This window comes from Botrytis sinoallii, assembly GCF_014898435.1.
Source record: "Botrytis sinoallii strain Bc 23 chromosome Unknown BSIN_015, whole genome shotgun sequence".
NCBI lineage: Eukaryota > Fungi > Ascomycota > Leotiomycetes > Helotiales > Sclerotiniaceae > Botrytis > Botrytis sinoallii.
The window spans coordinates 1,100,139-1,112,870 of NW_024066042.1; the positions used below are offsets into that span (position 1 = coordinate 1,100,139).

Sequence of the window (12,732 nt, forward strand, 5' to 3'; positions counted from 1 at the left end):
AACGGTACTTGTAACTCTGTATGTTGGGGGTTTGTTATCTTCCGTCGAGTAGATTTACTCGGAATCAGCCCTCTTCCTATAAATGATATCGAACATCCTCGATATACCCAAGAAGATATTATGATTATAAGATATTATTTGATCGGCCACCAGATGACTGTGCGATCGTATAGTGAGTTATAGATAATGTGACACTTTGCCTTAAAAGAATTGCAAGAGCAGGGTACAATTTATCCTTAGAATCTACAACTACAGAATCGGGAGCAAAGCGCTCGTAGAGCGCTCCTATATACTAGCTATGTACACATGATCGTGCACGTGCGCAAGCGCGCACGTGAGCAATCGCAGCTGCGATTGGGTGCGATCCGTGACAAGATGAGGATTTTAGGATCGGTGTATGTATGGGTGTGGAATAGATGGATCGATGGATGAATAGGATGCTAGTCTAGAGAGTGTGGCCGTAGCGTGTGGAATGAGATTGCTGTTAAAGTTCCATGTAAATGTTTCTCGTAATCTGAGTGTTTTTCCCATGAGCTTTTTTGTGTTTAGGCTTTGTGAGAACGATTCTTGGATGGTTGGATGGTTGGATGGTTGAGGGAAAGAGTTTGGTGCTTGAGTATTTGTGTCGATTGGTGGGTTTTTTGGTAGACTCGATTATGAGAGATGTAGAGGGTATCATGTTCGGTCACGTATCTATAAGGCAGGTAGGTAGGTAGGTGGGTATATGAGATTTTTAACCGTAGTAATTCTCCTATTATGAAAGATGTTTAGTGACGCTCGTCAACGTATAGACTGTACTTTTTTGGAATCTTCTTCTTGGTAAATAGTATGGATGCGCGGGCGATGATAGCGTTGATGTTTCAATGCGATCTCCCGGTGAGGTTGGTTGGACTCGTGATCCATAATGAGTTCAATTGAATATCTCTAGTAAGCTCTTTTTCTAAGCCCCGCCTCGACCCCCCCCTCCCCAAAATAATAATGATCACAACTTACAATAAAAATCCCCTTCTTAAGCACTGATAATTGTTGCCGTCAGATGAGATATGAAGTGATCGACATCAAGCACTTTTCTCAATCTAGTCAATGACAGCTTGAGTTGTAAGATCTTACATTTTTGCATTACTTTGGGCAACTCATCATTCCGGCTCAGTAGATGTTAGCTCAGACTGAAACATTCGACACCAGGCTTTCCTGTCAAAACTGCCAGTTGAATTTGCCGTTAATGGCTAAACTAGCCGTATACTCTAGCGACGCCCATTACTAGATATCTCAGATGTCTAGTAGCTAGCTTGACGCCGTGACACGCCGTGACACGCCGTCACAATGAACTTGACTCACAAGTTTGTCTAGAAGAGAGAAATAAGATGGATGTAGAAAGAAAAGCGGTTTGAAGAGAGAATCAAATCGAAAGTCTTTACTTCCTCTGCGATACTTTGGCTTCCGGATAGTACCGCAGGATATGGCTAAGCAGGCATGAGCTATGTGGAGCTTCACGCTTTCTCAATATGGGGTAACTTTATGTAGGGGATCCTCTTGGTTAAGAGAAATTTCGGCCCCTTCCCTTGTCCTTGCTGTCGATCTCGGTATTTTCCATACGGAGTATCTCTTCACCTCTTTCTCCTCCGTGGTTCAACCACCACCTCTAAGTATCGTTACTATCTCGGCAGTTGAAGATATAGACAGAACGCCATTCAATTGTTTAGAATTGTGCTGCTCACCGACTTAATGAACCACGGTGATCTAGACATGGTATTCTAGAGATACGAGATGAACAGACAGACTCTCGGGTCACGGCAAACTCCCCAACGGACTTCCATATTGGAGATTGGAAATCCAAGCAAAAAAGGTTACAATGATGTTGTGTTGCATCACAATCAAATTTCCTTTGCTTTTTCTCCGCACAGCCACCACCATCCTCCTTATGTTTCTTACACCCTGAACGTTTCGAAAAATCAGATTCATCCGAACAATTTGCATCAAAAGCAATTTTTCGTCTCATACTGATTGATATATTGGCAAAACACTCAATGTCAAGTTGAGATACCCACTTCAAAAGGTATCAAAGCACTAACATCCTGGCTATCAACATTTCTTAGCCCCGCCAAAACATAACAAAACGGTCCAAAGGACTAGGAAACGGGAGTTGGTGTGCCAAGTGGAGATCATTTGTACCAATCGCATCTTAAGAATGTTTTTGCAACTCTATCATAAGCGCCGAGCATGCGCTTTGTTCTTCTCCCCAGATATATCGTATAATTCGTATTAACGTCTTTTGTCCTCATCTCTGAATTGGGATCGTGCTGTCGGGGAAGTTTCCCATGATGTTGATTCCCCGTCTGATGTATACTTACTCTGGAATTGATGCGAGGCTAGCACACCTGCAGCTGGCTAGATTGCCCGTTTAAGCTGCGGCCTTAAATAGCGCGTAGAGGGAAAAGCTCGGCTTGGAGGTTTAGTGATCACATACATAGTTGAACATCCATTGAGATACCGGTGCTGTACCCCGTATTGAAGGGCAATCATTGCTAAGTTGGTTTTCACGAAGAGCTTTATGTAGCTCACCATCAACATTTCTCCTCGGCACTTCTACTTTTTTAATAGCAGAAATGTTATTATACCCTTCATCTGGTGTGTGATAGCAGGTGTATTGAATGCCTCGGCATTTGGCAAGTTTCATCTTGACTGGCCGACAAGCATTTGGATACTATTATCGGCTTGAAACTTCATCCCAAGGCCTCCTAAGAATTAAGCATATGTTATGATCTGACGTTATTCTGCACAAAGATAAATGACGTTCCTGATTGCAGGGTTCAACTTTGAAGATATAAAGTCAAGATGTTTTCCATTCAACACAACTTCTCTCATCACTGATCATCATCTCCACATTCTTTCACATATCTATTGAATAGTTCATATATCCTCATTCGACTGACATCATTCATTGTAAAAAAAAATTAATAAACCAATTTCAAAATGAAGACCTCAACTCAACAACTCTTATCCATTCTCCTCCTTCCTCTCTCCGTCTTCGCCGCTCCGACAGGTTCCATCGAAGCTAGAGCATGCTCAGACGTGACGGTGATCTTTGCCCGTGGAACTACTGAGATTGGGACTCTCGGTACTGTAGTCGGACCACCTTTCCTCTCCGCTCTCAAATCCGCTCTTGGGTCATCTTCAGTCACCATGAATGGTGTCAACTATCCAGCAGATATTCCAGGATTTTTACAAGGAGGTGATCCTGCCGGCAGTAAGACTATGTATGTTTTCCCTCTCCCTCTAAATTTCCAGTGTGACTAGTTGTTTTCCTCTCAAAAACATTGACTAACACGTCACAACAGGGCCTCAATGGTCACATCAACCTTATCCAGCTGCCCAGATACAAAAGTCGTCATCTCTGGTTACTCCCAAGGTGGTCAACTCGTGCATAACGCTGCCAAACTTTTACCAGCCGACATAACGGCTAAAATCAGCTCTGCCGTTATCTTCGGTGACCCAGGTTCGTCCCAATCCCTTTGCATATTTCAAAAAATGGCGTCGATTCTGAAACTGACACAAAAACCAGATAATGGAGATGCAGTCCAAGGTGTCTCAGCCGATAGAACTGATATCATTTGTCACGCCGGAGATAACATCTGTCAAGGCGGAAGCTTGATATTAATGGCTCATTTAACTTATGGGATGGATGCAACGGCAGCAGCTGCATTTGTTAAGAAGGCAGCCGGATTGTAGGGGATTGTAAGGGATTTGAAATGAGTCGGATGACTATGTGCGGTGCGCATTGGATGGTATGGAGTTTCTTGGAATGATATGATACGACATGGGCCGTCTTTCATTCTCGAAATTAGGCATGGAGTCTCGAGTTTTTGACGGTGAAGGCTTGTCTGGTACATTTTGCTTCTTCTTTTCTTCCTGCTGGATTTTTCCTTGCTCTTCTATTCCTGTTGGGCAGATATCACTTTAATTGTGATGATGTATCTCAACTATAGGGGTTCTTGTCAGACGGAATTGGATTCGTTGGACCAGTAGGATCTATTTATCTCCGCTTCCTTGCTTGCAGGCTAGCATTTCTATTTACACACACTAAGTAACAAAAGACTGATTCTAAAATTATTTTTATTTGAATTGTAATCTCGTGTAAATTGTTTTTTTTATAAATAAGTAGTTTCCAGTCATTTTACTAGTAGAAATTATACTTTTATTAACTATTATAATTATAAATTATATTGGCTCTTCCAAGTATAATCATTTCACAACCACTAAGTAGGTAATTGGAGAAATAATCAAAAATTGCTCTTATCAAATCACCAGGATGTCTGACCCTGAATTCGACCCCGCTACCCCGCTATCTCACTCATAAAACATATCTCACTCCCAACCCCCAGCTCCCAATGAAATGTCCCCTCGTCCCCAAATCCCCAATAGTATCTCAAAAATGCCCCCAAACCTAGAAATCGCAACTTTTACTCCGTCCTCCGCTCTCCTAGCTCTCAGATCCGGCGCGCAACGCATAGAACTTTGTGCATACAAGGATAAAGATGGATTGACGCCTGACGCGAAGGATTTCTCGAGTGTGTACTCTGCATCTACACCACATGCGCAGAATGAGAAAACATTTGACGGGAAGATCGAGGAGAAAAAAGAAGAGGAGAATGGAGAAATCAATATCATGATTCGACCGGTTGATAATAGTTCGCTGGGCGGAGGACGCGATGATAATTTTAGGGTGGGAGATGAAGTGTTTGTGGAGATGAAGGAGGAGATTAGGAGGTTTAGGGAGTTGGGGGGGAGGGGGTTTGTTTTTGGGATTTTGAGGGATGATGAGGAAGGGGAAAAAGGGTTGGTGGTTGATAGGGAGAGATGTGCTGAGTTGATTGGGATTGCGAGGGAGGGGGAGGGCGGGGAGAATGTGAGGTGTACGTTTCATCGGGCATTTGATCGAATTGAAAGTGCGAGGATGAATGAGGAATTGGAAGTTGTGAGTATTGTTTTTTTCTTGGTTTGTTTTTTGCTTTTGATTTATGTTTGGGGATACTTTTTTGCTTTCGTAAAATTACTGGTGAAGAAAAACCTCCTGATAAATTTAGCTCATAAATTTAAACTTCACATCTCTCCTCACATCCGGCGGGGCTCCCACTTCGGTTGAAGGAGTTGTACAGCTTCAAAAATTGGTACAGCAAGCAGCGGGTAGAATTGATATCATTGTCGGAGGCGGTGTACGCAGTAAAAATCTCGAAGGGTTGGCGCAAGAAACAGGAGCGGGATGGTTCCATAGTAGTGCTGTGATCGGAGACGGAGAAGATGTAGATGGCGAGGAGGTAGGGAAAATGAGGGACATCTTAGGGAGTGCAAGAGTTGGTTAAGAATGGCTCGTTGATATGACTAAAGGGGTTGATGGCATGGTCTCGCATTCCTTTCGTTTGAAAAGGGTATAGATGTATTTGGGTTTGACGAATCCCCCAAAAACAATTCATCTGGAGCATTTTAGACAAAGCCCCCTCGCTTCTTCACATACCTACAATAACATCCATATTACCACCTTCTTCCCAACCTATACTTCCCAATCTCCAGTTTTTCATTCATTCGTATAAAATGAAACGTTCTAGCTTCTTCCTTATCCAGCTGCACGATCTCAGCTCCATTGCGCGCACCATTGAGCTCTGAAAAGGGCAACCACAAAGAAGTGAAAACCCATTCATCAATACCAACATATCTTAGGTTTGAATCCCTTCTCTGATTCTTCGCATGTTCTTGGAAAGCAGTAAAGATCCTCTTAGCGAGACTAAACGCATCCTTTTTACAGGTTGTAACTTGTGACCGCTTACCACTGACAGTCACTGTGGCGTAAGAGAACATTAGAATACGAAGCTTTGAGAGATGGAGAAGTGCATCGCGATGTTGATCCTAAAGTTATCCATTTAGTTCTCATATGTCTCAAGGCCGATTCATAATCTTCTTGAAAGTGATACATACCCAATTAATCCACGAAATTCCCAGCTCCTCCCACTGATATGAAGGCTCATCCCAAGAAGCCTCGTAAATTCGCTCCATACAACTTTCTTCGCCTGATATCAATAGCTGACGCCACTCAAATTGCATAATCTGAGACAAAACCTCACAGAGGCTAAGAGAGCCAGGTATTCGCGATTGAACCGTGCCGTCGAGGGTTGCTTGAAACTCTCGTAGGGTTGTTTGATTCGATGAATCCTTCATCATGATTAAGTGATGAAGTAATTTTACAACTTCTTGACTCACGAATTCCACAGAAACTCTCTGGAGAGCAGTGATGCCATCGAACAACTCCAAATGTATGGTTTCATATGGCTCCCAGTAATTTCCTTCAAAACATGGGTCGTTCAATAGTCGTAATGTACGAAGCTTCGTTACATCTGAAAGTTTTGATAATCGCCACTGTTTACAGTCGTATTGCTCGTCCATGCCAGTGGACTGATGGTACATCCCTTTTCCCAATATGAGATCTCGCAAGTTCAATCGTAGATCTGGCTTTCCAATTGCTCGTCTGCTTCTGTCAAATACTGCAAAAATATCCAAGAATAAGTTATTTGTGGTTACGCTTCCCTGGAGTTCTTCTAAATCGAGACCGAGTGCCGTAACGGTAGGCATACCATCATTCTATGTGATGTGAGCTATTTATTTATCAAATGATTCTCAAAAAGGAAAGGAATGGGTATAAAACGTAAGGATTGCAAAACAGTGGAAGAGAAATTTCTCCACATAGCGACACGCATGAATGAAAGGCGTAGCAATCTCGCACTTTAGAATGCAGAGATCCTCTTAATCGACCCATTGCAAACCTAACAATCTAATGATAGTTCGGCTTAAACAATCTAACTGATATTGAGAAAGGTGGTTTCTAGAAATGCTATTATCTTCACACTCACAAAAAGAATTTTGGCAATACTCGTGCCTAGAACATCCAGGTCACCCTTCAGGCCCCTCAAATCTAGACTATGCAGGTTTCTGAAATCTGGAACATTTGACCACCCATGAAAGCTCGAAAAGTCGCGTGTATTCTTCCATAGATCGATGTAGACATCCCTGATTTTATTGAGATGGAAATAAGCTGCGAAGGTAGGAACCGTGCTAATAGTGAATCAGATCAGTCTATAACCCATAAAGATATCAAATGTCAAGTACCTAATGGAACAGCTTTCTAGATTTGACATTCTGTCTAAACACCTGGAAAGGAGGGCCCGGGTACGCCAGACAACAAAACTAGGGTCTAATCGACGTATGTGACGGAGATGGGTCTCAACAGGAAGTTGGGAGATGTCCCATAATTTTCCATTGTTTGACTGAATTACCCCATCTGCAAATTCTGGTAAAACAATCTCACGGTAAAGCGCAGGTCTGAAAACTTCATTGAGTGTCTTGCTACTTGTTTAGCATTAATTCTTTATCGCAATCTGGTCAATTCACCTTGGATGTAAAACATAAGGCGGATAGAGTCTTCTTTGGTAATCGCTGATCAGCGAGTAATATCCACAATTCGAGAGGGAGATAGCTCTTCATTGTTTCAAAGGATCGAGAAAACAAGTGATGGTAGCAGGTTGTCGGTCAGATGCTCATTAATGGACCACAAACGACCTCCTCAGACAGTTACGATGATGAAAAAGCAGGATATTATTGTGAATGGCTGATGTGAGTACAAAGTATTTTTTAGCCGCCAGTAATTACTATCACCACGTTAATTTGCAGGTTCTCGTATCTTGGTGGGAGAAGGACAAACGTAGAGGTCGTGGAGATTTTGTTTGGTTGCTGCCTCGAATTAGGCTAGCTTTGAACCCCTACCACAACGCTGACCAATCAAAATTTCTCAATGCTCGATAACCACAGAAGACCCGCGATTGCACCAGTGCCCCCCTTAACCGCGCGTTAAACACCAATCTTGGTCCAAGACCTTCTCACCTGTGTCAAGTGAAATATGACCTCTATATTCGGTCCTCCTACATAATTAGGGTCTATGATTGAGGCTGGTTAGAGTTTCTGTGTATGTCGACCTCACCGAATATGTCGGCCAACAATCTTTTAATCTACACACATCCTCGAACTCGTATCTTACGGAAAGAGGATGATTCTTTAACGATATGGTCATAATGAAGAAAGTTAAGCATGGGGAATTGTTGCAGTAGTTTTCCAGAAGAACAGCTACCTCGTCCTCCGCCGGGACGTAGAGGTTATCCTGTAGGCAATAGTCGTAAGCTTGTTCAGGGTCTGTTGGTAAGTTGTAGTCTTGATGCTAACATTGTTTCCAGATAATGTTTACCATACAAATCCTGTATTGGAATTACTTGAAGAAGAGTACCAAATTAAGAGAAATTTTGAAGCAGAAACAAAAGGCAGGTCTAGGGGCAAGAGATACGATCGAGATAGAGATATTGGTCCCAGGCGTAATAAAGAATGGGAAAGTCGCAGTAAAGGCCGCTCCGGAACTCGTCAAAGAGCTACTAGAAGTGGTAAGAGATCGCGCGCAATTCGTCCCAAGAATTCCCGCAGGAGACCTAAAGCGAGTAGGAGGAGACGGAAAGATTTCGGCGAAGATGAAGATGAAGATGAAGAAGATGACAGTGATAGCGACGATAGTGAATTCGAGGCTAGTGACGATGATGAATTTGATAGCGACAGTGACAGCGACAGTGATTCTGAAATCTATCGCCGGAAGATGTCAAAGTCCGTCAAAAGTCGACGAAAGGAGCAACCCCGAAACAAACGACCTGGAAAAAGAGGGCAAGGTGATCGATAAGGACGAGGATGATGACTACGATGAGTTCCTGGAAGAGGAGGAAGACGTTGATGACGAAGAGGACTATAAAAATCACAATAAGCAGAAGAGTAAGAGGAAGAAAAGCAAGAGCAAACCAATCATCAATGAAGCTCCAAAGAAAAGGGCAAAGGGCAAAGTCAAGCCAAAGTCGAAGGTCAAGAAGGCAAAGGAGGATGATAAAATTGCTCTTCTAGAGAATGAGGAAGATGAGAATGATGTTGACAATGATGACACGGAAGACGAAGATGAACATGAAGAAGAAACAAACAAATATCCTCAGAGCAAGGATTACGCAGCGGGAGGAAAAGGAAAAGAACCAGAAATGCCGAATCCTTACCGGTGGACAAATTCCTCGCAAATATTCGACAAGAACAAGAGTAGAATTTACCAAAGAGCCAGAGCGAAGGGCTCAGATCGCGAGTCAATTCGTCAACTGGAAATCCAGCGTCATCGTAAAAGGCGAGAACGGGAATCGTCACTTAAAACCCCTAAAAAATCTATCTCAGAAAGCCCTGGCGATGATGAATGGACCGACACAGACGCATCTTCAATCGCACCTTCCAAACGATCCGGCAGCACTTCATCTCGTCTATCCTCCTTATTTGGCCCGCGAAATCGAAGTCTAACACCGGAACCGACTTCCCATTTGATGTCTCCCATATCACCACTCACTCGACCTTCCGTCTCATCGAAATCTGGAGAAACTACCTTTGGCGCCTCTGTGATTAAGGCATCACCACTACAAGAGATCATATCTGCAGACTCGTTACCGGCAAATCCTGAGCCAAAAGACGCTATTATAACACCTCCTCCAGCGGTCCATCAACGGCCAGCATCACCTCTTACTAAGGCAGCTGAGCCATGTCCGGAAGGAATGAAGAAAGTCATTTTCATGAGTCGTGGTAAGAGAAGCTCTATAAAATTGATACCTTCAGATGGGAAGCATAAGGCTACTGATGATGTTGAGATTATTCTTACCAAATGAGGAATTCTTGGTAGGTGAAACACAGTGAAGTATGGTTTTTCTGAAAACGATATAAATTATTGTCCCTTGTTTTGTTCTTTTCCTTTGAGTGAAAGAAGAGCAGTTGTTTTATCGGAGGTGCAATGAAAAGTGTATAAATGAAATAATAGTTCAATTAATGGCAGGAGTCGCAAATTGGAGTTTGGGTTTGAGTTTGATTTTCGTATATACCCTTTGCATATATTCTATAACATCAACTACACATTTGTTCAAATCTATTAGGTGTCTCTTATCCAATTTGAAGAACCGCTAATCTTTCAAAAGATTGATGAAGTGAATCGCACACCAAGACGTAGTGCAAGCTTCTAGATCTCCCTACAAGCTCATTAGGACTATATGCCTTTGTCTGTCAAATTGGATTTAGTACATTTCCTCCAAATCTAAAGAGCGTGTAAGCAAGGGAGTGCTGATTCGGAGATGAACGGGGGCATTGATGTTAAAAGGAGGGCAGGATGCTAAAATGGCGACCAGGGTGAACATTACTCAAGGAGGTGAGAGTAGAAGTCTCTGTGCGCATCCAGCTGCTTTCAGACCAACTTCCACTTCTACATTCACAAAACCCAACATTAAAACCTCAAAATTATTCGTATTTGCTAAGGAAACATTACCAAATACCCTCTTGATCGATCTTCTGTTGTTCTGAGGCTTGCGGTCTAATCTTCCACTTACTGCTTTAGCGATGGCAAGACAGAGAGAAGCTCTCAGAAACCTGCGCTCGGTTTTATCGGTCAACATGTATATTATTACATCTAGGCGCCTTCTCTTCATTTTTAAACTAACTAGGCATTCACAAGAGAAGAAAAAGCCCCTCTTTGTTCCATATTGTGATTGGATCGTGTTTTCGTCGTCCTACTTACTACTTAAATTTCCCGTATCATGATGGATGAAGCTTTGGGGGCTTTTCTTGGTGTGCAGAGAAATGCCAAGGTAGGTTGTGCGGCAGGCCTGTGTACAACGAGGACAGATTGGAAGAATTTGAGAATACAAAAAAGAGGAGAAGAGCGGGAGCACGAGACGACTGGATTGATTGAGAGACTAAAGGCATAAGCAGAGTTGCCAGCAATTCGGCACTTGAACAACAGGAAGCTTTCGAATTTAAAATACAATGGGAACATTCAAGTAGTTTAAAATTTGAAAAGTTGAATTCCTTTGAACATCGAATTATTTCCGAATATTCAAGACTTATACTTGGTCTACCAGTGCGAGCTACTAGACACACTGGATGTAAAAGATATGATTCTACGGGCAATGTTGTTTAAAGACAAGACCAGATGCTCAAGTCATATTTAGCATAGCTAAATGGGAACGCGAAAAATTGAGGAAAGTTGCAGCATAGAAGTTCATGGATCAAAATAGCAGACCAGCCGGTTTGGAAGCACAAAGCACCTCTCGCACTGTATAGCGAAAGGAATCAGCATCTAGCATAATGAGATTTATGAATCATGAGAAAAATAACGGCAAACAGAAAATCATCAGCGCGAATTGAACAATTACCCAAAGGTGTAAAATAAAGCATAAGGCTTATCTGGGGTATTTTAAAACTCAGCTCTATAAATTCCAACGACTTTTAGAAAAAGTATAGCTCGCTGCTCAATAGTGTAAAGAAGTATGCGCGATCAACAAAGGTTCTGTCTGTTTACTTGCTTCTCTTGTAAATCTTCTGCAAGAAACTCTCAAACACAGTCTTCTTCAAGCCTTCAGATTCGTCAACCTGTGAAATCATTTCTTTGATCTCACCAACTCTCTTCTCTTCATAGTCCTCATAGATCTGTTTCAAATTCAACTCATCGAACAGCTTCTTCACCGCGGCTTCCTTCGTCTTATCTTTGTGGCCATAGTTCTCCTCGAGTATTTGACGCTGCTCGGGTGTTGCAATAGCCAATGCTTTGTTTACGAGCCAAGAGCACTTGTTGTCCATGATATCAGTTCCGATCTTTCCAATGTGCTCGGGTAGACCAAAGTTGTCAAGATAGTCATCTTGGATTTGGAAATATTGGCCAAGCGGAATCAAGATATCTTCGACTTGCTTAAGATTCTTTGGAGTTGCAATCTTCTGGTGGTGAAGTGCAAGAGCGACGGGAAGGTAGAAGGAGTAATAAGCAGTCTTGTATGTGACAATGAAGTCATACTTGGTCATTGAGAAGTTGTCCAAATCGACCTTGTCCTCTGGTGCTGTCAACAAGTCGCACAATTGACCAAGTTCTGTCTGATATGTAACTTCGTGGAAGAGTTCAATGAGATCAACGTAGGAAGGGTGCGAGCGGAAGTACTTCTTCAATAAAGAGTAGATCGCGGCTTCGAGGAGGAAAGCATCGTTGATAGCGATCATGCCAACATTTGGTTGTCTGTACCAACAAGGTTGACCGCGACGAGTGATGCTGCTATCCATGATATCGTCTGATACAAGGAAAAAAGCTTGAAGAAGTTCAGTCATCCATCCCAATGTTGCAGATTCGAAGTATTGTTCTTCAGATAGAGGAGCTTCGAGGAGGAGAGATACTGAGTCGGGAACAGACATTCCACGATTGCATTTTCCGCCAATCGTATTAGCATACAGAGACTATACGAGAGAAACTGAATCAGTACATGGCATTTACAATGATTCTTCTGGAAAATCACTCACGGCCTTGAGCCAATCTTGACCCTGTTGAGGGAGGTTGTACTTTTGGGCATGGGCAAGTAAATCCTCAACCAATTTTGGGAAGACGGATTCGAACTCCTTGAGAGTGGTATTCTTCGCCATTGTTATTGCGTAGGTGATGATTGGTAGAAGTCGATTAGGTAGAATATAAGACGAAAGGTATTGATGACCAGAGAAAGAAGAGTATGGATAGAGAGGTGAATGGTGGTGGTACTGTAAACAATGAGGTATTAAAGAAGCGTTAAGAGTGATGAGGGGGAATTAATAAATTACAAGCGGTGAAGG

At 42.5% G+C, this 12,732-nt stretch overlaps 5 protein-coding genes across 5 annotated transcripts; 3 read left to right on the forward strand and 2 right to left on the reverse strand.

Annotated features, from left to right (window-relative positions):
* Positions 1-2,973: 2,973 nt before the first annotated feature.
* EAF02_008301 (uncharacterized protein) lies at positions 2,974-3,729 on the forward strand (the record flags this gene model as incomplete). Its single annotated transcript, XM_038904349.1, has 3 exons — positions 2,974-3,257; positions 3,339-3,496; positions 3,563-3,729. 3 exons carry the CDS (start codon positions 2,974-2,976, stop codon positions 3,727-3,729), a joined length of 609 nt encoding a protein of 202 aa, XP_038756071.1.
* A 703-nt stretch (positions 3,730-4,432) lies between these two features.
* EAF02_008302 (uncharacterized protein) lies at positions 4,433-5,360 on the forward strand (the record flags this gene model as incomplete). Its single annotated transcript, XM_038904350.1, has 2 exons — positions 4,433-4,975; positions 5,085-5,360. The coding sequence occupies 2 exons, from the start codon at positions 4,433-4,435 to the stop codon at positions 5,358-5,360; spliced, it is 819 nt and encodes a 272-aa protein (XP_038756072.1).
* A 169-nt stretch (positions 5,361-5,529) lies between these two features.
* EAF02_008303 (uncharacterized protein) lies at positions 5,530-7,530 on the reverse strand (the record flags this gene model as incomplete). Its single annotated transcript, XM_038904351.1, has 5 exons — positions 5,530-5,901; positions 5,971-6,630; positions 6,900-7,101; positions 7,156-7,388; positions 7,438-7,530. The coding sequence occupies 5 exons, from the start codon at positions 7,528-7,530 to the stop codon at positions 5,530-5,532; spliced, it is 1,560 nt and encodes a 519-aa protein (XP_038756073.1).
* A 600-nt stretch (positions 7,531-8,130) lies between these two features.
* Positions 8,131-9,767, forward strand: EAF02_008304 (uncharacterized protein; the record flags this gene model as incomplete). The annotated part of the gene is made up of 3 exons (XM_038904352.1): positions 8,131-8,215; positions 8,274-8,654; positions 8,701-9,767. 3 exons carry the CDS (start codon positions 8,131-8,133, stop codon positions 9,765-9,767), a joined length of 1,533 nt encoding a protein of 510 aa, XP_038756074.1.
* Positions 9,768-11,442: 1,675 nt separating this feature from the next.
* On the reverse strand, positions 11,443-12,549 carry EAF02_008305 (uncharacterized protein; the record flags this gene model as incomplete). The annotated part of the gene is made up of 2 exons (XM_038904353.1): positions 11,443-12,366; positions 12,430-12,549. The coding sequence occupies 2 exons, from the start codon at positions 12,547-12,549 to the stop codon at positions 11,443-11,445; spliced, it is 1,044 nt and encodes a 347-aa protein (XP_038756075.1).
* Positions 12,550-12,732: the final 183 nt, after the last annotated feature.